This window comes from Oreochromis niloticus, linkage group LG3 (assembly GCF_001858045.2).
Source record: "Oreochromis niloticus isolate F11D_XX linkage group LG3, O_niloticus_UMD_NMBU, whole genome shotgun sequence".
In the NCBI taxonomy this organism is placed as follows: Eukaryota; Metazoa; Chordata; class Actinopteri; order Cichliformes; family Cichlidae; genus Oreochromis; species Oreochromis niloticus.
In genome coordinates, this window is record NC_031967.2 from 38,733,281 (window position 1) to 38,758,728 (window position 25,448).

The following is a 25,448-nucleotide window of genomic DNA, read 5'->3' on the forward strand; positions in this document are numbered from 1 at the left end:
TGACTTTCCGATCAATCTGAATGGTCAGATGGGACAAGCTCCGCCTACACAAGTCGTGTGTCGGCAGCCACCTCCCTGCCAACGTCAGCGAGTATGGTTGACTGCATTCTTTTTACATACTCTTATAAAGGTTAACACATCATTTTTAATATAAAAAAATCCTTAGACGGTTTCGTATCTCACAAACATTTGAGCTACTGCCTTTGAGTTTGATTTGTTCTATGAACCGTGTGTTTGCCCACATATGTGAAAATTGGATTATTTATAATGTAGCTGCTGGGATCTGTTAGGAGTTATGTAGAGTATTTTCTTTAACTCTTTACACATCAGCACAAATATCAGTATTGTAAATTTCCCTCATATGATTTTAAGATAACCTTTATTAGTCCCACAGGTGGGAAATTTGTTTTGTTACAGGAGAAAGTGGACAGTGCAAAGTCAAAAAGAGTATTGCACTTAGTGTTATTGCACATATGTGGATGTGTGTTTGGTCAGCTGGGAAGTCTTTGTTGTAGAGTCTGACAGCAGTGGGGAGGAAAGACCTGCAAAATCTCTCCATCCTGCATCGTGGGTAGTGGTGCAATGGATCAAAAATGTCACGGTTTGGATCGGATCACGGTTTTAAAGTCACGGATCGGATCACTTTTCGGATCAGCAAAAATAGAAAAAAAGGACAAAAATTCGACTCGCCGTTTACTTATTTAAGTATTTTTTGTCTATTAAAAAAACATTCAACTGAAGACTCATTCCACGCACCTCTATAAAAACAAATTAAGGTGCAATATGGACATTATGGACCATGCTGGGCAGCCTCTGCATCATCTGCACACGGCCATAAACAGCCAGTGGAGTCTGTTCAGTGACAGGTTGCTTCTCCCAAAGTCAAGGACCTGCAGACTTAAAAAGTCCTTTGTCCCACACGCCATCAAACTGTTTAACTCCTTGCTGGAGGGGAAACGGGGACAGAGGAGGGGGGAACAAGTAGCTGTAGTGCCTTTTCACTGTGCAATCCAGCAGTGTAATAGACTCACAATACTTGAAATGTGCCGTTCCTTTGTATTCTTATTCTCATTTATTCTATTTATCCCTTTTGTATTCTCTGTGTTTATATATGTGTATATATGGTATATTTCTGCTCACATTCTGCAACTTATGTGGGTGCTGTGCTACTGGAAACTGAATTTCAGTTTGAACCCACCCGTGGGATAAATAAAGTTTCATCTAATCTAATGTAATCTATAGGGCAGTGCAGGGCTTTGTATCTACCACTCCACCGTGATATGACGAGCGGTCACGGTCACGTGGCTTTCCGTTGCCCTGGAGCTCCACCCATTTGTAGTTTGAGCAACAGAAGATGCCTGGGACAGTTCAGCCATAACTTTAAACTTGTCACTGAAGTGGAGGCGCAACTAGATATCATAGCGTGGCTCAAGCACGTTCATCACAGTTTTGCACAACGGAATACGGCCTCCCGTCTGCAGCTAAACACCCCATTAGCTTTAGTAATAGCTTTAGCCCGGTCGGACTGGGCAGCAAAGGGCTGCTTAAATGCAAACTCCTCTGCTCCGCTACTTGGACCGCTAGCGCTGACCATAACTACCGCTTGACAGACTGACCACGCGCACCATACTCATACTTTTTTTTTCTTTTTCGAATCTTCGGATCACGTGCGTACCGAACCGTGGAGTGGGATCGGTTCGGATTTCCGATCAACCGTGATCCGTTACACCACTAATCGTGGGTGCCGCAGCCTTCCCCTAAAGGAGCTGCTCAGTGCTGTCAGAGTCTCCTGCATGGGGTGGGAGATGTTGTCCAGCCGGGATGACAGATTAGCCAGAGGGCCTACACTGTTAACCTTTGCTGTATTTTTCACAGTAAAATACCACAAAATGCCCAGTAACTTACTTGAAAACATTTCTACAGTTAATTACTGTAATTTGCTATGCATTATGGGTATATTAAGGTTATTTACAGTAACTTACTGTATTTTTTAAAATTGCGGTAGTAGTTATACCTACCGTTAACACATTAGCAGTAGTGCTACTGTATTATGTGATTTGAATGGTTCATCATACTGTTTGTGTATTTTTACTCTTTCAGTGGTTGGTTGCAATAGTGCATTACATTTTAACTCTTTCACTGCTAACCATTTCCAGATTTTCCTCCAACCTATGCCATTTGTCAGTATGATACCAGTGAAAGTATTATGGTTTTGACTTTTTAGGGGACTTGCCTGTGTGTAAGGTCTCCTTGTAGGGAAATTTTATAAAGCAAGGTTCTCCAAATCTCTCCCAAAATTCTGTGTTTTCTTAATTGACTTCCATTCCTATGTAAAGACTATAAGGTTAAGTACAAATAAAAAAAAGCAGAATTCACATTGTTGCATCTCCATCACTTATCTCTGATTAACCCTGAACAAGATTCACACTTCCTTTTGTTAATTTTTTTACTTGCCACTATTCTGTTGTTGGATTTCACTTAGGCTGTTGCTGCTGTCTGTTTTTGTGTAATTTTGTACTTGTGACAAGTAGTGAATAAAGTTATTTAAAAAAGACGCAGAAAGGCGAACTTCAGTCAGTGGAGAATATTGTAATAATTTGGCGGAGGCTTCTCAGTGGAGCAGTAACTGAATTGCTCATTTACTGAACGTGCAACATGTACAGAACTCTTCTGGGAACTAGTCAACCCAACTTAGTGAAACACACACTGAATGCATGCTGGCCCCGCCCACCCACCTACCTACCTACCTCTACCAACCACCACTCCATATCCTGACTGACATGACCTGTGATCCAGTGATTGACAGGAGAGGAAAGACAGGCCAACTTTGTTAGCTCTTCGTTAGGATATGCTCGAGAGGACAAAAGATTTTGCACCTCGTTATTGTTGGACCTCTGTGTGGAAACTGCAAACAGGACGCCATAAGGTAATGCAAAGGACTCTCCTACCTAACATACTCGTTTATTAATTTTTAAGAGCATATATATTTTTTGTGTGTGTTTGGTAGGGAGGGGGGGCTTAAACTCAGTGTTAGCTTGGTCGAAATAGCACATTAGCTGAATTATTCTGGAAAAAATAGGTTGTGTGTGTTTTTTTCTTTTCTTATTTAAATATATATTTAGATATATATTTTCCACGGGGAGGGGCGAGGAACACAGGCGCAACACAGTCTTTGTCTTTTTCCCGCCGAGTGTGGTGCATTGTCCTCCTGCGCTTCTGTTCTATGACTATTGAGAAGCTAGCTAGCTAACAGTGGCACATTTAGCTTCAGCTCTTTGAAAGACAAGACAAAGCAGCAGGTAAAAATACACATTTAATGAGAATAAAGAAAGACAACTTTTTTTTTTTTAAATTTAGAGACTGCTAAAACAATCTTATCCAGTTTTGAGCTTGCTCATGTAGGTTAGCCTGCTTTATTTAATTTTGTGTGAGCTGCAGTACACAACATTAAAAAGTTAATATAACATTAGGTTGGTGGCGCGAGGAACTCCAACCTAAGTTTAATATTTATTATTTTATAAGTGGGAAGGGGAGCATGTTTTTTTTTCCTTTAATACAATGTCTTCCAGGGTCTTTTTCATAGGAAAACCATGTAACGTCTGTGTTAGGTTGGTCAAAAGAGCAATTAGTTGAATTATTCTGGAAAAGATGGGTTGTGTGTTTTTTTTTTTCTTTTATTTACTTATGTAAATGTATTTTTCAAGGGTTAAATAAATGCAACATTAAATTAACAATTGTCTCTCTGTCTTTTCCCACCCAGTGTGGTGCATTGCTGTCCTCCTGCCCTTGCTGGCCGCGCTGACAGTGTGATGTAGCCTCAGTTCTTTGAGAGACAAGACAAAACAGCAGGTAAAAAGACATATTTAGTGAGAATAAAGGTAGACAACATTTTTTTGGAAATTTAAAGACTGCTAAAACAATCTAACCCAGTTTTGAAGTTTCTCATGCAGGTTAGCCTGCTCTAATCTCAACTGTGGTTTATTGTTTCATAGGTTCCATTTAAAAAGCAAGACAGTGTAGTGGTCTGTAAATTAGTCGCAGTTAGTGGCAGTGCCATTGTTAAGGGGTTTAACGTCAGCTTGACAGACCCTCCAAAATTTTTCCTCCAGTGTTTCAGGGTCTGCATGGTTTAAGTTAATAACATTGATCTATAGATAGTTTTTCTTTTAACTTTTTCACATTTTTTGATACAACCCAAGCAATGTAGATCCCTTCTTTAATAATAGAACAAACAGATAATATATTGAGATGTTTTTCAGTCACTGTTGTGTTATTGCCATGCTCTTTGCAAAGTAAAAGTTAAGTCAAATTCACACACATGCAGCCATGTACAGGTGTAGATTTTGTGGTGTTTGTAGTTCAGAATTAAGACAATTTTGTTATCATATGAAGAAACATCAGCACACAGCTAATTAACAGGGGTTTGTCTGTTTTATATTGTATAAAAATAGAATACACACAGTTTGCTGCTGTTTCTCTTATTATTTATTATACACAATGACCAACAGGAAAAAACAGCCTAACATTTCAGCACAGCCCAAAATGCCAAAACATTAGGCAGTTTTTTCCTGTAATTGATCATAATTTTCATTACATAATAAATAATAAGAGAAATAGCAGCAAACCTTGTGGATTCTATTTTTGTACAGTGTGAGGCCTGCTATCCAGCATTCTTGTGGAAACCTTATTTGTAAGGGTGAGCACATTGTCTTATTGGACTCTTGTCTGTTTTTAGGGAATAATTTCATGTCTGCAAGCCGCTGGATGATCAGTTTGGAGGGCAAGGTATTGAGCCTGAGCAGATACATGACTTTGGCAGCACCCTTGCTGTCTTCTTTGCGTCATACTACGTTTTCAACCTTGAGTATCAGGAGTCAGCGTCCATCACACTGGAGATGATACAGAGGTAAATACTTTAAACCATTAAAGCTTACACCATTTAAGAATGAAATATATGTGATAGCTTGACTACAGTTGCAGAAACATATTGGAGATTGCTGTAATGTATGTTTTAATTTTGAAATTAAAGCAGACTTTTTTCCGTTAAAAGGTTCTTTGTGAGGATCAATCCAGACATGGGAACAAAATGCCCTGCAAAACTTGGTACAAGCCGCAAGACAGGTCGTGTCGTAAAGAGGAAGGTTACAAGCATCAGCCCTCGGATCACCACCTTCCTCCAGCGGCTCTCTGGAGGACTTCCAACTAGGTAAGAATACAGAGATGATAATATCATCATCATCATCATCATCGTTTATTTATATAGCACTTTAAAAACACACAAGGCTGACCAAAGTGCTGAACAATAGAAACATAATAGATACCATAAGAATAATAAATACGATAAAAATAATAAACATAATAAACATAGCAAAAACAATAAAATATAAGTAAATACAAGTCAGTCAACCACTGAGTCAAAAGCCAGTGAATAAAAATGCGTTTTCAATCTGGATTTAAAAACCAGCACTGATGTCGATTGCCTAATGTGAAGAGGAAGGTTATTCCAAAGCTTAGGAGCCACAATAGAGAACGCTCGGTCGCCTCTCAGTTTCAGCCGTGATTTGGGGACTGAGAGCAACAGCTGCTCAGCTGACCGGAGCGAACGAGTGGGGACATAGGGCTTCAGCAAATCAAACATATATGCAGGTGCCAGACCATTTAAAGATTTAAAAACCAATAAAAGAACTTTAAAATGAATCCTAAATTCAATTGGAAGCCAGTGCAGGGAGGCCAGAACTGGAGTAATGTGCTCAAATTTCCTTTTACCAGATAAAAACCGTGCCGCAGCATTCTGTACTAATTGCAGGCGTGTCAGAGTGCCCAGTCCAACCCCAATTAAAAGGGAGTTACAATGATCCAAGCGTGAGGTTATAAAAACGTGGATAACAGTCTCCAAGTCACGCCTTGAAAGGAAAGGTTTAACCTTCGACAGACGCCTGAGGTGATAGAATGACGATTTCACCACCCCATTCACGTGGCCATCAAAGGTAAGAGCAGAGTCGATTTTTAACCCAAGATTGGTAATCGAGCTCTTCAGGTGAGGGGTCAGAGCAGCAAGGTCAACATCAGGGATATCAGGAACGATTCGGGCCAAACACAATTGCTTCCGTTTTACGTTCATTAAAATTTAAAAAGTTTTGAGCCATCCATGACTTAACATCACTAAGGCAATCAAGCAGGAGTCTAATTGAGGAGCTATCAGAATGACTGAAAGGAAAATAGAGCTGGCAATCATCAGCATATAGATGAAATGAAACATTGTGTTTACGAAAGATCGCACCCAGTGGCAGGAGATACAATGAAAACAGTAATGGCCCAAGAATAGATCCCTGTGGTACACCCCATGACAGAGGGGCCACAGAAGACGATGATGAGCCCAACTTAACACAGAAGCTCCTGTTTGAGAGATATGATTTTATCCACAGGAGTGCCAAGCCAGAAATGCCCACACAATGCTGTAATCGAGAGATCAGCAGGTTGTGATCCACTGTATCAAATGCAGCAGTCATATCTAGTAGTATAAGCACTACGTGTTTACCACAGTCTGTCGCTACCAGAATATCATTCATAACCTTTATGAGAGCTGTCTCTGTGCTATGAAGCGGCCTAAAGCCGGACTGGAAAACTTCAAAGATTTGAAAGTTGTTTAGATAATCCATCAGCTGAGTGTGAACAACCTTTTCCAAGATCTTACTCAGAAAAGGAAGTTTAGAGATGGGTCTAAAATTTGACATTACTGAAATATCTGAGCCTGGTTTCTTAAGTAAGGGATGAATAACTGCATGCTTAAACTCACTTGGTACTTGACCTGACAAGAGGCTGGTATTGATTATGTTCAGAATATGTGGTCCAACAGTAGGAAACACCTCTTTCAGAAAACGGGGATGAACAACATCATTCGGAGAACCACACGGTTTAGCAGTTAACACAAGCTTCTCTAGTTCAGGTAGAACAACCGGTTGGAAAGCAATAAGCAAACTTAAACAGGGAACATGCACAGCCGGGTCAACAGAAGCTACAGTGGAGGGTCTCAAACTAGCAACCTTATCCACAAAGAAATTGAGAAACCTATTACACATAACCTCAGAAGATTGCAAAAGAACATGATCCTCTGCATTCAGTACAGAATTAATGGTATTATACAGAACACGAGGGTTCTGTGAATTAGCAGCAATAAGTTGTGAAAAATAGGAGTTTTTGGCGGTCTTTACTGCCCTCTGGTAAGCTTTCCAGCTCGTCTTAAGAGCTTCCAAAGAGACGTACAGCCTGTCCTTTTTCCATCGTCTTTCACATCTCCTACATTCTCTTCTAATGGCTCGAGTAAAATCGGTTAGCCAAGGGCTGGCCTTGGGTTTACACTGCCTGAGTCTTAGAGGTGCAACAACATCAAGGGCAGATTTACAGAGTCCAGATGAGAGAGTAATCCATCTACGGAGGACGACTCAGAGGGACTGGACACAAGTTGTTCAAATAGTGTTGAAAAATCTTCAGCAGTATCTGAGCCGAAGGCACGATAGCATTGCGTCGGTGCAGCCCGTTTAACAACAGGACTAAGAGGAACAACGTCAAATAAAATGGGCATATGATCAGAGAATACAGCATCCTCCACATGTAAGTTACAGACAGATAACCCATATGACAACACCAAATCCAATGTGTGACCACGTTCTTGAGTGGCACATTTAACAGATTGAACAAGATTAAAAGAGTTCACCAGGTCCATGAAGTCCTTAGCCAGGGGCTTCCCTGGGCAACATACGTGTATATTAAAATCACCGAGTAGCAGGACCTGGTCATACCGGGATGCACAGTCAGCGAGAAACTCCGAAAACTCAGATAAAAACTCCTTTTTATATTTAGGAGGCCGATAAACTATTGCACACACAGCAATGAAGGCGAGTGGCCCAGTTCACACAGGCAAAGTTCAAAACTGGTGTGGCGTGTCCATGAGGATAGTATCTCAATATCTTTTACATAGCTGATAATTATATACTGTACATACTGTACACACATCCATACAACAGTATGAATGATCTCAGACAGATGTGAACAAGTGAATAACCTGAGCAAACATGAATATTGATGATGTGTCTTTGACAGGTGGTGATGAAGACTACGCTGAACCCGACCATCCTGGTAACGGAAATCTAAATCCCATGTCACATTCTGTTTCCTGGGACCCACTGATAATTATTACATTTTGTAAATGATTTTTGTTTTACAAGTGTAATAGTTTATTTAATGTTCATGCTCGTGGGTTTGTCCTGTTTTTAGTGGAATGAAAAACTGTTTTCCTTAAAAAAATCAGACACAGAAAGGTGAAGGACTGTGTAGTTTTCATGTACGTTTCTATTTATTTTGGTTATTGACATTGTTTTTATTCAGTCGAAAAATGTTTTTCTTGTTAAAAAAAATTATCAACAATAAATGTTGGTTTAATTCACTATTCTGAGACTACTTTATTGAATTATATTGTTTTTTGTAAATGTTCTTATATTGAATATGAATGTTAATATTATTTTATATGCTGTAAAACACAATTACAGTCTAAACAAATTATACTGTACACAATTACAGTGTTATACCATAAACCACATTTGCAGTACAGTGATACTATAAAACTAAATCACGGTAAGTCTTTCTAACTGTAAACCACGTTTACAGTAAAGCTGCATTACCACAAACAACATTTACAGTAAAGCTGTTATACTGTAATATATGTTTACAGTAAAGTGGTTGAACTGTAAAACATCACAACAGTAAAGATACTGTAGATCAGTAATTACAGTAACTTACTGGCAATAGTGTTGCCAGTAAGTTGCTGTAAAAATACAATAAAATGTCTAACAATGTAGAACAGAGCTGGCCCTCTGGATCAGCCTGTTCAGTCTCTTCCTGTCCCCGGCAGGGATGCTGCCACTCCTGCAGACCACATTGTAAAAGATGGCTGAGGCCACCACAGAGTCATAGAAGATCTTCAGGAGGTTGCGGTTGCATCCACACCTGAGGGAGCAGCTTCACCACCAGTTGAGTCTAAATAAAGAGACACTCAGCTGTTGTGTGCAGATTTGAAAATAAATACTGAATTTATTAAAAAAAAAAAAAGATATAAAAAATAGGAGCCTGGAGCCTTACCCCAGCTGTCTTAGGGTAAGAGGCAGGATACACCCTGCACAGGTCGCCAGTCTGTCACAGGGCTAACACATGGAGACAAACCAATCACACTGACACCTATGGGCAATTTAGAATCCCATATTAACCTAACCCACTAACATGTCCTTGGAACCCACACAAACACAGGGAAAACAGCCAAACTCCACACAGAAAGACCCCTGACCTGATGGTGGAATTGGACTCAGGACAATATATTAGTTTTAACTATACAGGGTGGGCCATTTATGTGGATACACCGTAATAACATGGGAGTGGTTGGTGATATTAAAGTCCTGTTTGTGGCACATTAGTATATGTGAGGGGGCAAACTCCTCAAGATGGGTGGTGACCATGGTGACCATTTAGAAGTCGGCCATCTTGGATACAACTTTTGTTTTTTCAATAGGAAGAGGGCCATGTGACACATCAAACTTATTGGTAATGTCACAAGAAAAACAATGGTGTGCTTGGTTTCAACGTAACTTTATTCTTTCATGAGTTATTTACAAGTTTCTGACCACTTATAAAATGTGTTCAATGTGCTGCCCATTGTGTTGGATTGTCAACCCTCTTCTCCCACTCTTCACACACTGATAGCAACACCGCAGGAGAAATGCCAGCACAGGCATCCAGTATCCGTAGTTTCAGGTGCTGCACATCTCGTATCTTCACACCATAGACAATTGCCTTCAGATGACCCCAAAGATAAAAGTCTAAGGGGGTCAGATCGGGAGACCTTCGGGGCCATTCAACTGGCCCACGACGACCAATCCACTTTCCAGGAAACTGCAGCTCTCCTCTCTGTCAGTGTGAAAAACTACAGCAAAATTCTATCCTTACTGTGGTGTTTTTTCATCAGCCACATACAATAACAGGAAAAAATGACTTCCTGCCAAAGACTTTTCCCCCCTCTGACAAGCAGCAGGATCAGCCGATGTACTTTCAGTCATGCTTTTGTTGTTTTGTGGAAACACTGATGACTTACTTTACCAAAGAACTAATTTTTTGTGGTAGTACTTCTGTCTCTGTAACAGCACAGTTCAGCACAAATGCACACCAACAAACAAAACTTAATAAAACACATAAAAATCAATCACAGTATGCTCCTATTTAATAATCTGACAGTCAGAAATATATATGCTCCTCCTGGTTTCTCTCATATGATGACGATTCCAGTGGGTCCTTGTAGCCCAGTGACTGTAAGATATTTTATACAGTCACTGTTGAGCCACTCCACACACACATCAAGTTCAAAGGTCACAGAAGTGGCACACCTGCTATGTCTTTGTTTAAAATTAGAGTTAATGCCAATAGGTTTGGGGTAAATACATTGATGGTAGGCAAAGCACTTTATATGACAGGGTAAAGACCTACAACAACTTTAAGGTAAGCTAATGGCTCAGTCACACTGGCTTTGACAGTTTATCAGCATTCATTGCTGTATCATCAGAAACAGATTGCAAACTGATCCCAGTCAATCACAACATTAACGTCCATCAGCACAGCGTTTCCCACTGAGAGCTGTGGACTGGCTGCACCTTGCTGACAGGCTGAGTGACACTTGGAGAGATGTGGACTGACCTCGGTCTCAGAAGCTCAATTCTGCACGAGTGCACTGAGCCTCAGCAGGCAGACAGACTCCCTGACATTTATTAACTGTACTTACTGCACAGGAGCAGAGAGATCCAAGATGAGTCAGTCTCTGTGTTGTGACTTTATGAGATTTCCAAATCATTGCATTTACATTTTAAAGCACAGCGTTTGTAAAACTGTAATTTAGATTAATTTAATTTTAGCTCATTGTTCTCCTGCTGGGCCCCATCTGTTGGTTCATGCTCGCTGCTCTGAGACTGTGTGGCTTGTGAAAGCAACGATATATTCTCAGCACAAAGCAGAGCGCGTTTCTTAACAGCAGTGTAAACCACAGCGATTTATTTCCCCTCAGGAGTGGAAATCAAAGTGATTCAAGTCATGATATTAAATGAAGGCTGCTGTGGAGCTAATTTGGAGCGAACTGCTTTATGTTTAAATTAACAGGTTGATTCTCTTCAGTATTACTGGTCAACAACTGCACATGATCCAAGCTGTAACTGTTTGTGTGAGAAATCAGTTACAAAACTAAAGCAGCTCATGTTACATGTGCTAATGTGTTGTTGGCTGAGGCTCAGGAGGTTACAGAGCAGATCACTGTCTAGTGAAAGTGTTGTGTAAAAAAACACCAGTCTGTTGTCCTTTTACTGTCTGATATGTTGTACAGGGTGAATCAGAAAGAAAAATTAGAGCAGGCTCAGCACAGGTCAGCTGATCACATGGTCCAAATTAAAGTCCTCCTGGAACTCAGGGCACTGGATCCAGCTCTAACTCCAGATGATGATGATGATGATGATGATGACGACGGTCAAACTCTTGGTTAATATGAAGACTGTCAGGAGCCTCGTTAAGACTCATCATAACTCTGCTGCTCCCTCTCTGCAGGTGCTGTATTCAGCTGAGACGATGATGCTGTTCATCTTCATCTTCAGCTGTGTGGGTGGAGCAGCAGCAGAGGTGGAGGCTGAGGATGGTGTGGATGATCAGGTGTGTTTGGCTGCTGAGAAACAGACGTGTGTTTCATTGGTGTAGTTTTCACAGCATCAGGTCCTGTTTGTGTTTCACTCTGTAAACCATCAAACTCTTTACATTCACATGTTTGTTTGCTGCAGGAGCTTCTCTCTGAGTCCTGACCTCCTCCATGTGCTTCAGTGACTTCTGCCTCCATAATTTGGTCACCATGGCGACCAGCTGGATGGTTGGAGTCCCTCCTCTCACTTTCTGAGGTCAGTGGTTACTGTTAGGGTTCAGAGTTTCACAGCGAGGAGTGAGGCAGAGGAATCATTTGAGATAGTGTGTCTAAATTTGTGTATTCAAAACTGGTTCATTTTGAGCTGTGAGCACACTTTTAGCCAAGTGCAGTGATCTGATTGGTCAGATCTGTTTATTTGTACAGGAAAATCATGAAAATCAAACTTTTATAGGAAAAGGTAAATGCCTCAAAGTTGTGCTGTGACATCAGGCGATGTGTGAAAAATATTTTTAACACATGAGAATTTGACGCAAATTTTGCACGTCTGGTGTGTGAAAGCCTTTAAGCTGCTGTGAGCCAGACTTTGTTACCAGACTATCACTGCTGGGCCTCACTGACGTTCTAGAGAACAACGTGATGTAAGATCTTGAAATTGATATCACAGGCCACGACCTTAAAGTCAAGGTCAGAGGTGAAGTTTTCTAAAAGCTTGTGAACTCAGTTTGATGTGTCTCAGTAGAGCTTCCACAAATAACAGACTATGAAGTAAAATCACTGTTCAGTCATGCGTGCAGGTAAGAATAGACTGTGACTGAGAGCGTTCATGCATTTAAGGTGGAATAGATTGTGTTGGCTCTGGTAATTCAGCTGTTTCAGGGCTGATCAGCTGTTCTACAACTTTTACCTCAGGGGATTTGTGCCACCTACAGATTCTCCTGTACCTGCCAGCACACTGACACTTTGACTATCACAGGCCTGTGTGTGCACATGTGGACGCTCTGTGTAACAATGATATTCATTTTAGCACTACTTACTACTGACATGCAAGAGAGGAAGACCAGGTTTCATTTCTGTGCTTATATCTTACTAAATGCAGGGTAATGACTAATAAATGTGTTGAATTTAATGTAGTGGACTGTCAGAGTGTGTCTGCTGATAATCTGAGCCAATAGAAGCACATCCTGTAGATAAGCAGCTCTAAGATTTACTGTCTCTGCTGCTCTGAACGAGTCCTCTGAGCTTCAGCCGCAGACACAAACTCAGATTTATCCAGTCAGATTCATCTTCAGGACCTGAGGGAGCAAAGCAGACACAAACTGCAGGATATTTTATTTATTGGTCTGTCAGCACCTAATCAAGCCTCTCTGACCACATATTGTTGAATTGCTGTCTGATTGTGTGAGGCTGTAGCTCCATCTGTCTAATGTTGGTGTAGAGATCATCCTTTCATCAGCTGCTGTGACAAAACCTTAAATCTCAGATAGAGATAACAGGTGTCACACAGTAACTGTGAGATGAGCTGTATCTGCTGATGGGAGGCTGAGGTGGAGGTGGCTGTGATAAAGGTGCTTAGATTTGCACTGGGAATGACAGCTGTCAGGTATAAGAGTAGTTATATCTGATGGACTGGTTAGTTTGGACTGTAGAGGATTATATTCATTTGATATTGAGCTGAGAGTGGTGGGAGGATTGTTGTTGTAGGTGTGACAGAGCAGAAGCGAGTGATTGAAGGAGAATAATTAGTTGATTAAGATGAAATTAAATGTCTTTAGATGTCTGTGAAATACTCAGCTTCGTGGCTGGTGTTGATGTGCTTTCATAAGCTGTCCTGTTTTGACTTTGCATTTTCTCCCTGCATCAAACACATTCATGTTGCGTGACTTAGTGATTCTGAGCTGGCCGTGGACGTGGGGTTAAATGTGGCTCATCAGCTGCTTTGCACAGTGCAAACCCTTCATAACCCTTCATTTGTAATTCTGCTAAATTAAGCTATTGTCTTTACTGCTGCTCTGGTCCATGCATCACGTCTCAGTTCACATCAATAATGCTCAAATATTTGCTGCCTCTCAGTTAATGAGTCAGCTGCAGTAACAGCTGTGTTAAATAAAGCCTGGTCTCAATCACAGTAATTACAGGACAGCTTTTTAGCTAGTGGTCATTTTTAGTTGGCTTATGCTGCTAAAATGTTTCCACTGTTGTGTGAATGATGTCTGTGGCGTGTGTGGGATCAGAGAAGGTTTGCTTAGAGTTTTTCCTTATTAATAATTGTTCAAAAAATGCCAACATCTTCCAAATCTGTGACTTTCTCTGAAAAACGGAGAGCTGCAGTCTGCTGTTCAGGTTTTCCTGTATGTGTGCATCTGAATATCAGGATGGAGCCTCATGAATGCCACAGAGTTTTCATGAATCACTGTGATATGATCAAAGCTAAAAGAAATTTTCTCTATATACATACATATATATACGTATATACGTATGTTTGAAATGGGATGGTTTCATGGAGCCTATGGAGATTTCTTTTGTCATTATCAGCCCCCTTGATAGAGGCACAAGGTATGGTTATGATATAAATAAGGACATGTTTAGATGTTTTTGTGACAGAGACTACATTTGTTAAATGTTACGTTGAAACGTACTTTATGTTATAAGGTTTACGATTGTAAGATTGTGGATTTTTTTGCTTACACGCTGTTTCTATGTATACATCCCCAGCTCTTACAGTGAGGTTGATGGTTTACTGCCATTAAACCTTCAAAACATCATCAGTAAAGTGTCATCCTTCATTCGGGGGGTTTCGCTACATATATTTTAGTTTTACCAACATATATGATATGCATGTTAGTAAAATATTTTCGGCTACTTTTCTGGCTGTAGTAATTCCGAGTGACCCCTAATTGAGAATGAATGTGTCTAGGTCTTTGTTAAACTTTTCAGAGGATAACTGGAAACATTGTGGCAGTATTGTGGTATATCGTGATATATATCGTTATCGTGATATAAAATAATTCATATCGTGATAAATATTTTTTCCATATTGCCCAGTACTATGTGTTACTTTGTTTAACTGAAATCTGTGGATTTACCTTTTATTTCTTGGCATTTGTATTACTTTGTATTTATCTGTCAGTGCATTATGTGCTGAGTCAGTTGAATCTGACAGTGTTTGCTGCCACACACTGCTCTAGTGTGTACACACATCTATCTAACAGATGACCATATAAGGTAATGTTTACATCCAGGACATCAGTGTAACCAGCAAACAAAGAGAAATGAATCTGTGAGAGATTCTGTTCTTGAGTGTTTCATGTGGGCAGAACCTGATTATATCAGTACAGGTTGTGATTTCTTATTTCCTGATGTTCACAGAGTTTCTTCACTTCACATGTAGAGTTGGCTCCACTACCCTGAAGGCTGCACTACAAACCAAGTCCAGCATAGCTTAGCTTTATAGCTGGCTGATAAAACCTCAGTCAGATATAAACTTCACAAACACCTGGCAGGAGTTTGTGGAGGACCTGGGCTTCTGCTGGTCACCACCCTCCTCTCCCTGGGCATCGCCTACTACGTCAGTGAGGTCCTGCCTTTCTCAGGGTGGAGGCAGTAAAATAAATGAAGATTCTTGTGAGGAACAAAAACCCTGTTTGCTCTGTTACAAGCTGTATATTGCTGATGTTTTGTATCTTTGATTTTCATTGTTTTCTCCCCACTTGTTATTAATTCAAATGTTTTTGGTATGAACTTTTCCTTGTTGTCTTTATTTTACACAAATACCTGCAGCAGTTGTTTAAAAAAGTCTCATTATGTGCAATAAATGAATAAAATCTCTGAATGACTGTAATCTTCATCAGGTTAGAGTGTCAGTTTGTTTTTATCTCAACTTTATTGGCACACAGCAGCTAACCTGAGCTTTTTATAAAGAGCAAAGTAAACAGAGTGAAGACTGTAAATCTCTATAAACAAACAAACAGGACAAGTTCTCGCTGTAAATGAATAATTTTAATATAAAAGGTGAGTAAATAAAGAAGTAGAATAAACAAAACTGCAATAAATCTGTTCTGAAGAAGTAAGAATTTTGTAAAGTGGTCTGAGGAGCTTGGAAAAAAGCGACTGGACGTTCATCTCTTCTTCTACACTTTAAGGGTTGAGTTCTTTTTCTTTTTCGGCTCATCATTTATAAAGTCAGGGTTCCCGTTTGACTTCAGCATGTGTTGTTGGTCACAGTCTGATTCTCTGCCCTCTTCAGACCCTCCTCCTCCTCCTCTGTGCCGCTGCAGAGATCCATCACCGTTGCTGATGGTAACACTTTTCAAGTTTATTTCTTCTTCCTGCTCTGAGGATCCTCCACCAAAACCTGGAGTGCACACTTTGAATTTCCTGTTCCTCAGAAACCAGCAGAGCCAAACAAGCAGGCCAACGATCACAAACGGAAATACCGTTATGGAGAATGTTCTCCACGACCAGTCAGAGCACTCTGATGGCTGCAGAGGACAAGAAGACAGCAGAAATATTAGTTAGTAGTTTTAACTGACTTTTAATGCTTTCAGTTAAAGTGAAAATAAAACATTTTACACCGTAAAGCTCAACATAAAGATGAGATCATTATATGTTGCTTTTAAGGTGCTGAAGCTTGGACAGCAGATGTGGTGACATTAAAATTGTAGAAAATTGTAGAATTTCGGTCAAACAGGAAAAACAGGGGCTTCTGGTTTTTATGGAGCTTCTGCGCCCATTACGACACCGACTATGAGGCTCTGAAAGAGCTGCTTCCACCAAGTTATCAGAGCCCATGACTACCATAAAGGCCTAATCCCCCCAATTATCAAGAATACATATCTTGTTGATCTGGGCTCCATTATCTGTGTGGTTGTGTGGAAGAATACCTTAGTGGACCTTTAATGTTCACAGTGAAGTCTGAAACTATGTAATGCAGTCTGTGTTCTTACCCTCTCTGTGGTTGTAGGCTGCGATGTGCTGCTCGGTGGTGTTGGTGGTGTGGAGACGTGCAGGCGGACAGCGGAGCGGTGTTTCTCCACTTTGTCGAGGTCACAGTAATAAACTCCTCCGTCTCTCGCCTCGGCTCGCTTTATGATGAGGGACAGGTTTGCTCGTTGGTCCCAGTCTGATGGTATTGAGACCCGGCTTTCATCAAAGCCGTTCCCATATGTGGTTTTCCCCGACCGGACATCCAGCTCCAGGACCACCTCTCCATCTCTCCTCCAGCGCACAGACTTCACCCACTGACCTGCTGTGATGGAGCGACACGGGAGGATGGCATCCTCGCCCTCATGTACAAAAACATCAGAAGGTATGAACACCTGCAGCTGTGCACTCTCTTCTCTCTGGTTGTTGCAGTCAAACTCGTAATAGCCTTCATCACTGATGTCTGCACTTGTCAGTATCACAGAGTCGCTGCTTTGGAAAAACCTGTTAATATAACCTGGAGCCGGCTTCCAGCTGCCGTCGAGATCCCCGACTGATTGAAGGCTGTCGTCCTGCAGGCGACGTTTCAGCGTGCCTCTTCCTTTCATGCACTCCTCTGTGAGGGGAAACTTTACATCGTCTCCTGCAGCGGCCTGGATCAGTTTCCCAGAAACGCCGCTGATAAAAAGAAGAGGAATGAGCGTAGAGATCGAAAAACGTGTCATCTTGTCAGTGTGGCAGCAAAGTGAGCCGCACAGTAGCTGACTCTTTTTATCTGCAGATGCCTCTGGTTATGACTCCCTGTGCCAACCAATGCACCGCCCTAAGAGAAACCACAGGCGCATGGGTGGAAAATAGAAATAGGAAGTCATAATGTCTCTTGTACAAATTTACCACTATCTTCATAATAATAAAGTCATGAGTGCATGTGAGATAGAGATAATACTGTTAAATTTTCTGATCTGATCTTTGGCTCATTTTAGAAATCAGAAAAAATTTAAGTAGGTTTAATTAAAAAACAACAACAATTAGAATAATTGTAATAATAATATGTACTGACATTGTTGCATCTTTATTGTCCCCTTTGAAATTCCTGTACTTTCAGCTACATTTTACTGTCTTTGTGCTGATTATTAATAAACAGAATAAAACTCTAATCGAAACTCCAGATTAAATTAAGCTCAAATGACAGGAAGTGATCGACTCTCTCGTTAGCTACCAGCTTCATTTGACGGTGAAAGAAAAGTGAGCTTGAAACAGCAGAAAATGACAAACTGTCCTGGCTACAGCGGCTCTCTTCGCAGTGAGCCAGCGCCCTCTCCAAAAGCCTGTCTGTGTCTTTGGTTCTGCGTCACTCGTTCTTTTGAGGCTGAGGGTAAAACTCTGTTCATGTGTCAAGTTTCTCAGTAAAATAATGTTGGGAAACAGCCTGACTGTGAGGCCACTTTGCACAGTAGCATTTTCAGGCACGTTCTTCACCAAAGTTGATGCTTTTTATGCTTTTTTTGTCCTCAGTTTTACTCATGTATAGATATCTGCCATCATTTATCTTTCCTGGAGCTCCACTCTTTATGTTAGAGAGAAACGATGGAGTGGCTGAGTGCTCAAAGTGCCTGTTAGTGCTGGTGTATGAGGTGAGATTGGTACCCAGCACAGACTTTTAAGCTGGCGAGGCGTGATAGTGGATGCCGCTCAGGTGCGTCTGCCTCTCTTGCAGCTGGAACAATTAGTGTGTTGGGTTTTTTTCACAGGCTGCTGCTAACAAAGTGCCCAGAGAAACAGTTTTAAACCATTTCACTGCCAATTAATTTGTTATGTGTACACAGTTCATTCAGGAGTTAGCTACCTGAATCATTCATGGATCAGTGTTAATAACTTAACAAAAACCAAGAACGTTCCCTTAACCTCCTAGGCCCTCCTGTCCACAGATGTGGACATCACATTTTGAGTTGTCTAGACCAGAATACTACATTTTGCTCTGCAAGTGCCTGATATCCACTTACGAGGACATTATACTGCCACTGTTTTATCAAAATTTTAAATGAATATCCTCATATGTGGCTCTCACTTTTCTTAGAAACAAAAATCAGGTAAAACAAAATCTGGTTATTCCTTGTTTTTACATTCATCAGGTCCCAATCAGCCCAAATATCAAAGAGAAATTAAAAATGCATGCTGTGGAAGAGTTCGGGTCTTAGGAGGTTAAGAAGCCATAAAACACTTTACTTTTACATGTTTTTTTGCTGCAGGAGCTTCACTCTGAATCCTGACCTCCTTTATTTCACAGTATATAGGTACAGTCCCGAGAGGTTAGTAACATCTGGAAGACTCAGGCTGATGCAGAGATCTGAACTCTGATCCTTTCAGTTCTTCTGGTTACTGAAGCTGCTTCTTTGTCAGTCTTACTGTTCAGTGGTGTGAAAACGTGTTTGACTCCTTTGTGATTTTTTTAAAAATGTTTGTCACTTGTTTCAGATCACTAAATTTAAATATTAGACAAAGATAACACCAGTAGTTTATTATTACAATTATTATTAATCCAAACCTGTGTGGCTCTGTGTAAAAAAATGGATGTTTGTGCGTGACTATAACTGTGTCAGTAAAATAAACATAGCTTCAAGACATGTTTTACAGTTTTCTGTAATAAAATCAGAAATAAGATGGATTGATATAGTCATGAGGGGACTCTTTATTAAGAACTTGAAACTGTTCATCTGCTGCAGTGTCTCTTTGGCCAGCACCAGTGTGCTCTTCCTGGTATCACGTGTTCATGTGAAGCAGAGAGAGCAATGACTGAAACACAGTTGTGGTGTTTCTAAGTAGTCTCTTCACTACATGTACGTGCATGCTATGAAATTGAACTTCTTTTAATTTCATTTTTTGTTCTTGTTTACTTGAATAGAACCGACTTGTCTGTAAACGGTCACGAAACAAAAAGAGTTTTGAGGCTTCCTGTTTAAAGCGTAGCGACTCAGACTGTGTGTAACACCTCCCACATCTGTGCGACTGACAGTAACATGAGTGGCTGACTGTGCGACTGACAGTCAGCCACTGATTCTCTGTAGATTAACATCATCTTTATGAGTTGTGAGCGGCATTGCTTTCATACTGAATCACAAAAAATATCTTACCTTCAGTTTTGTTTCTTTAAATAAATCCAGTTTTTAACTTACTTGTGTCAGACCTGACATATCTTTCTTTTGTAAGAAAATAAAATCTGAAAAAATAAAACTAGTATCGTTACTTTTTCTTGAAACTACAAATAGTCTGGTTTGATGATGTTAATAGTGGCTTTATGGTTGAAAACATTTGGTTAACAGATTCGCAGCTTTGTAGCTGCACTGACTGCATAGTCAGTTAAGATTAGGCTGGAGTTTATCACCATCACTATGTTTAAAGATTTGAATTTTTAATAAAATGTCTCTAGACACCTGATAGCCTCATAGGCTGAACTGACTTATCTAACAATTTTCACTTTACTAGTCAATCCTGATCACTGAGGAGGTCTAAGCTTTGGCAAGTTAAGAGAACTTTCAGCATCACCGACTAAAAGATTTAATTGTTATGTGTACAATTGACCCTGTGTGGAACAGGATCTCCAGTTTTATCCTGGGAGGAGACATTGTTTCCCTTTGGATTTGTGTCAAGAAAGGCAAAAATCTGCCAAATCAAACACGTAGAGCTACGCTGTGTGGTGACCCTTTGTGAAGAAGGGAGCAGCTTTTTATATGCCGTTAAAGATGTTGCTGTAAAATCATTTTACCCAGGAAAAAGGAGACTTCAAAGAAATTATTTAAAGCCCAAAATTACCATGACATTTAGTAACTTTTTTCTTTTTTTAACTTTACTTTTTTAACTTGTTTTTTTTCTTGCATCCATGATGAGAATCTGTGAAGCCGACAGCAAGATAAACATGATTCGCAGAGCTAAAATCAGCATGAGAAAGCCCTCAAGCTGGAAAAGTCAAAGTTCCTTTTTAACATTGATGTACATTTTGTTTTGGTTGTGAAGATTTTGGATGTGAGTTTGTATGAGATGTAACACTAACTGCACGTCTAGCAGATTTAAAACAGCAGAATAAAATTCCAAATAAAGTTTTTTTTTTTCTAGCTGATGTTATTAAGAACCGTTAAGAGAGGTTAGTAACATCTGGAAGACTCAGACTGATGCAGAGAGCAGAACTCTGACCTGAACTGATCCTTTCAGTTCTTCTGGTTACTGAAGCTGCTTCTTTGTCAGTCTTACTGTTCAGTGGTGTGAAAAAGTGTTTGACTCTTTTGTGGTTTTAAAGCTTCCGGTTTAGTGGCACAGTGAGTCATGGACGTGCCAAAAAGTTAAACAGTGAAAATGAGCAAACTAAGTGCTTTTTGGCCGACTTCCTGAGACTGAAGCTTTTTGTAGCAAAATATAAAGAAGTGGAGTGTCTTTGCTCCTTTTTTTGTTCTCAAACTGTTCTCCTCTAGAAGCTCAGTCTGGCTGGAGCTCTTTTTTGTCCTCATCTTCCCTCATGAATTGCATATTTCATTGTTTCCATCCTACCTCTCTCCGACCTGTCCCCCCTAATGTGATGTCTGTGAAATGAATGTACGGTTGGAAGGGGTCCAGTTTCACTGCATATTTGTCACTGCACGTGACAAATAAAGGGCTATCTATCTATGATATATAAGTTAAATCTGTTGTCTTTTTTAAAAGCGTCTGTTTGGAAAGATAAACCTTTAACATAAACTCAAGCCCATGATAGTACAGATGGTCTCTGTTGAAACTGAGATTTGAGTCTCAATGAGATTTTTACCTGGATAAATAAAAGAATCATAAAAAATAACAGTACAATCAGCAAATGTTCAGACTTTACTGATAATCTAGCGGGAGGTCTATATGTGGACCGGAGGCACTTTTCACTTTTTTGAAAACATCAAACGTCCTCACTCAGACAGTTTATTTAGAAAATATATATACATATAGGCATAGATTTTAACAATAAAACAGATCAAATGAAGTTTTAATCTCAAATCATATGTGAATGGTCATTGTTATCATTTGTTACTATGAAAACGTCGTCATTATTAAAGTGCACACTAAACACTAAAGCGCATTCATAAAAGCTGGCATTGTGCAGGACAGGCAGCTGCTGGCAGACCTGCATGTATCAGGGAGGAATAAACACACATCAGCCTTCGGCCATTTTGATGAACGCATACGCCCCCCTAGAGCGCGCCAACTTTATTAACAGCCACACCAATATAAAGCACACATCAAACATAGATGGACCATTTGACTGTCTCCATAATTGAGAGCATTTTCTCTTCTTATGTCAACACCCCCACTTGCTCTCATATTATGATGCTCTTAAGTAACAAAAAAAACCACATATAGGGTTTCTTCCTCAGTAGAACCTGTCCGTATACCATGTTAATGTCCAAACATAAACTTCTCAAACTTGAACAACTTAACTTTTGTTGCAGGTTTTGTCATTACATCTGCTACCATCTTTTCTGTTGAACAATAATCCAGAGTTACTTTTCCTGCACTCACGGTTGACCTCACAAAGTGGTACTTTATGTCAACATGTTTACATCTCTGTCTCATCACAGGATTCTTCGCCAACGCAATTGTACCCTGATTATCTTCATGAACTTTTGGCGGTTCATATTTTTGTCCATCGATACCCTGTAACAGTTGCATTAGGTACAAAACCTCTTGTAGGGTTGCAGCTAAAGCCGTGTACTCAGCTTCACAGGTGGATAATGCAACAGTAGGTTGTCTTTTGGTTTTCCATGAGATTAAAGGACCATCTACAGACAAGCTTATGCAATAACCAGTTGTACTCCGTCTGTCTGTTACATCAGCAGCCCAGTCAGCATCACTGTATGCCCACAACCTCAGTTCTTTGTTGTCACATTTCCTGTAACACAGTTCTTTCTCGGTTGTCCCTTTCAGATACCTCAGTACATGTTTTATTGTAGTCCATTGGTCTTCAGTTGGCTCAGTAAAATACTGTGAAAGTTTACTGACTCTAAAACTCAAGTCTGGTCTTGTGCATGTAGCCAAATAGATCAGACTACCAACTGCTTCTCTGTACCTTTTGACATCACTCATCTTTTCTGCAACATCAGCATAGTTCAGTTTTTGCTCACAAGGTGTCTGTCTTTCTTTACAATCCTGCATGTTGAACCTTTCAAGTATTTTTTTCCACATATTGTTTTTGTGACATTTTTTATAGAGTTATCACTCTGGTCAAAATCTATACCAATGAAATGTCTCAGTTTACCCAAATCCTTCATTTTTGAATTTTGCTGCAAGCATTTTCTTCACAGCAGTTAGTTCACTTTCATCACTAGCAGCAATGATCAGGTCATCTACCCATATTATCAGAATCACCTTCTTATGTTCTGTCATCTTTGTGTAAACACAATGGTCAGCGGGGTTTTGCACAAAGTTGTTCTCACTCAGATATTCATGCAACAACTTCTTTCAATTTCACCCTGATAGTTTTAGTCCTTATAGCGACTTTTTCAACTTGCACACCAATTTTTCATTTGTGTCGGATTTTACCTCAGGTTGTTTTATGAATACCTCACAATCTATTGGTGCGTGAAGATACGCAGCTTTAACATCCATCTGATGTAAAAGCATGTTTTCTTGTGCTGCCTTTTGCATCAACACTCTGATACTAGTCAGGTTAGCAGTAGGGGAAAAAGTTTCTTCATAATCCACACCTATCCTCTGACTGTATCCTTTAGCAACATAACGTGCCTTGTACTTCTCAGATCCATTAACATTGTTTTTGACTGCGTACACCCATCTACCCCCCACTGTCTTCTTACCCTCAGGCAAAGTGGTTAAGGTAAATGTGTCATTTTCTCTTAGTGACTGCATCTCTTCATCCGTTGCACCGACCCATTTCTCTGAGTTAGACGAAGTTATTGCTTCCTTGAATGTTTGGGGTATGTTACACATTGCTCTTACTGGGATCTGCTCCTGAGTATCCGTGTGTTCTGTACTCACATCAGTCTTTTCTCTGGTCTTGGTGAACCTGTTTGGTGTCTCAAAGTCACCCTCATCATCTGGCACCATGCCAGTCTGTGTTTGTCTCTCTACTCTTGTTTTGGTCTCAAATTTCACCAGTCTATGCTTCTGTACTTTCCCACTGTCTGGGTAGTAGACCATATAAGCTGGACTGTTCTTGTCATACCCAACAAAAATTCCTTTCTCACACCTTGAGTCTAGTTTTCTCTTGTTCTGCCTGTAGGCATAACACACTGACCCAAATGTCTGCATCCTGGAAAGGTTTGGCCTTCTTCCCGTCAGCATTAAATATGGTGTCTGTTCTGTGCGTCTGTTAAAACATCTGTTCCTCACTACAGCTGCTGTTTGCACTGCGTAAGTCCACAACTCTTTAGGTAACTCTTTCTCTATTAGCATACACCTGGCCATATCAAAAAAGTGTGCAACAAATGCGTTCTGCAGTACCATTTTGGTGTGGTGAGAGAGAGTGATATTAGGCCCCTTATGTCAAACTGAGTGATTTATGGCCCCCAATAAAACTTTATGACCATAGGAAGTAATAAAGTAATAAAGGAAGTAATAAAAATATGATATTCATAAAAAATATCATATTCATAAAAAATATGATTTTCATAAAAATTATGATATTCATCCAAAATATGCTAGTTCATAGCTCATTGCTTTTTCTTCCCCCCAAAACCTACTAATTGACTATTTAGGAAGATTTTTTATATAAAATAGCATTCTTTTATTTTAAGCTATTAAAAAAAGTTTTTACTTTTTTTATGCTTAAAAAACGCCCTCTGGTAGTGGGTCAGCGCGTCAGCGCGCACCTCGTGTGTCTAGGCGCGCCCGTGCGCGATCCTCTCTCGGCATCGTGCCTGTGTCTCCCCGGGGACCGTGCTTTTGTGTTTGTGAAAATGTGTTAAACCAGTATAAATGTGCTTAGTTAAACTTGTGCTTTTGTAACGTTCAGTATGGCCAGACGTACAGGGTGCATACCTTGGGGGAAAACTTTATTTCAATTTATATGCATTTGTTTAATCCGAACAAGGAGATTTAGAATCAAACTCAGAATCGCAAAAAACTCTGGCATTCCCCGTTGCTCCCACTCCGTGCATAAACGCACCGCTGCTCCCAACATAAAAAACTTTCTTAAAAAACTATTTTCTCCCAAAAAACGCACCACAAAAAAACCCCATACAATTGCTCGATAAAACTCTCTCCCCGCTCCCAAACTCCGATCCTTAGGAAATAAGCAGGGAGAAACTCCTGAAAAAATCCTCCGTATTTCTATCCAAAAACCCCTAGAATAACTTGTAGGGAACCCCTCGTATACCCTAACCCTTATACTCGATAACAGGGAAAAATCCTGAAAAACCCTTAGTCTTTTTTCTTCAAAAAACCAGCCCTCTCACTAGCTCCCTCTAAAATTCCACGCAGAGTCTAAGTCCTCCTTTCGCTCTTACTCTCACCCAACTCCAGCCAGAGCACCGTTTTTTCCTACTTGTTCGTTCCCTGGCTCAGCAAGCGAATGATCCATTGCCTAGTTTGAAAATTTGCGCCCCGAGCCCAACCCCGCCTCCCAGCTGTACCTAACTGCCCCGCTGCCAATCACATAAGTAAGGGGCGGCTCCATTCGCACCCCGTGCAGCCAATCGCGCTCAGCTCGGATTTACCTGCTCAACGATAGGCTCACTGGCTGGCTCCCATTCAGGATAAATAATCTAACATTTCAACTTAAATTTAACTGTTTTTTCTCTCAGAAAAAACAAGCAAGCTTTCTCTTTTCCACAAACAACATGGC

General features: G+C 40.3%; 1 protein-coding gene and 1 long non-coding RNA gene across 2 annotated transcripts; one reads left to right on the plus strand and one right to left on the minus strand.

Annotated features, from left to right (window-relative positions):
• Window positions 1-1,854: 1,854 nt before the first annotated feature.
• On the plus strand, window positions 1,855-8,207 carry LOC109199405 (uncharacterized). Its single transcript, XR_002059813.2, has 5 exons — window positions 1,855-2,926; window positions 3,761-3,849; window positions 4,736-4,906; window positions 5,051-5,206; window positions 8,101-8,207. It is a non-coding gene; the product is annotated as an uncharacterized LOC109199405 (long non-coding RNA).
• A 7,036-nt stretch (window positions 8,208-15,243) lies between these two features.
• LOC102077769 (uncharacterized) lies at window positions 15,244-25,184 on the minus strand. Its single transcript, XM_019354737.2, has 3 exons — window positions 25,117-25,184; window positions 16,660-17,314; window positions 15,244-16,194 (listed from the first exon to the last, which is right to left on the minus strand). Exons 1-3 carry the CDS (start codon window positions 25,182-25,184, stop codon window positions 15,844-15,846), a joined length of 1,074 nt encoding a protein of 357 aa, XP_019210282.2. The 3' UTR covers window positions 15,244-15,843.
• Between the last annotated feature and the right edge of the window lie 264 nt (window positions 25,185-25,448).

What these genes read in the sequence shown, in the direction of transcription:
- LOC102077769 (XM_019354737.2), bottom strand. Translation starts at nt 25,184, where the DNA reads ATGGATCATTCGCTTGCTGAGCCAGGGAACGAACAAGTAGGAAAAAAC. An exon ending in GGTGCTCTGGCTGGAGTTGG is followed by an intron (nt 17,315 to 25,116) that starts GTGAGAGTAAGA and finishes TCTTTTTATCAG; the next exon opens with CGGCGTTTCTGGGAAACTGA. An exon ending in AGCCTACAACCACAGAGAGG is followed by an intron (nt 16,195 to 16,659) that starts GTAAGAACACAG and finishes TGTCCTCTGCAG; the next exon opens with CCATCAGAGTGCTCTGACTG.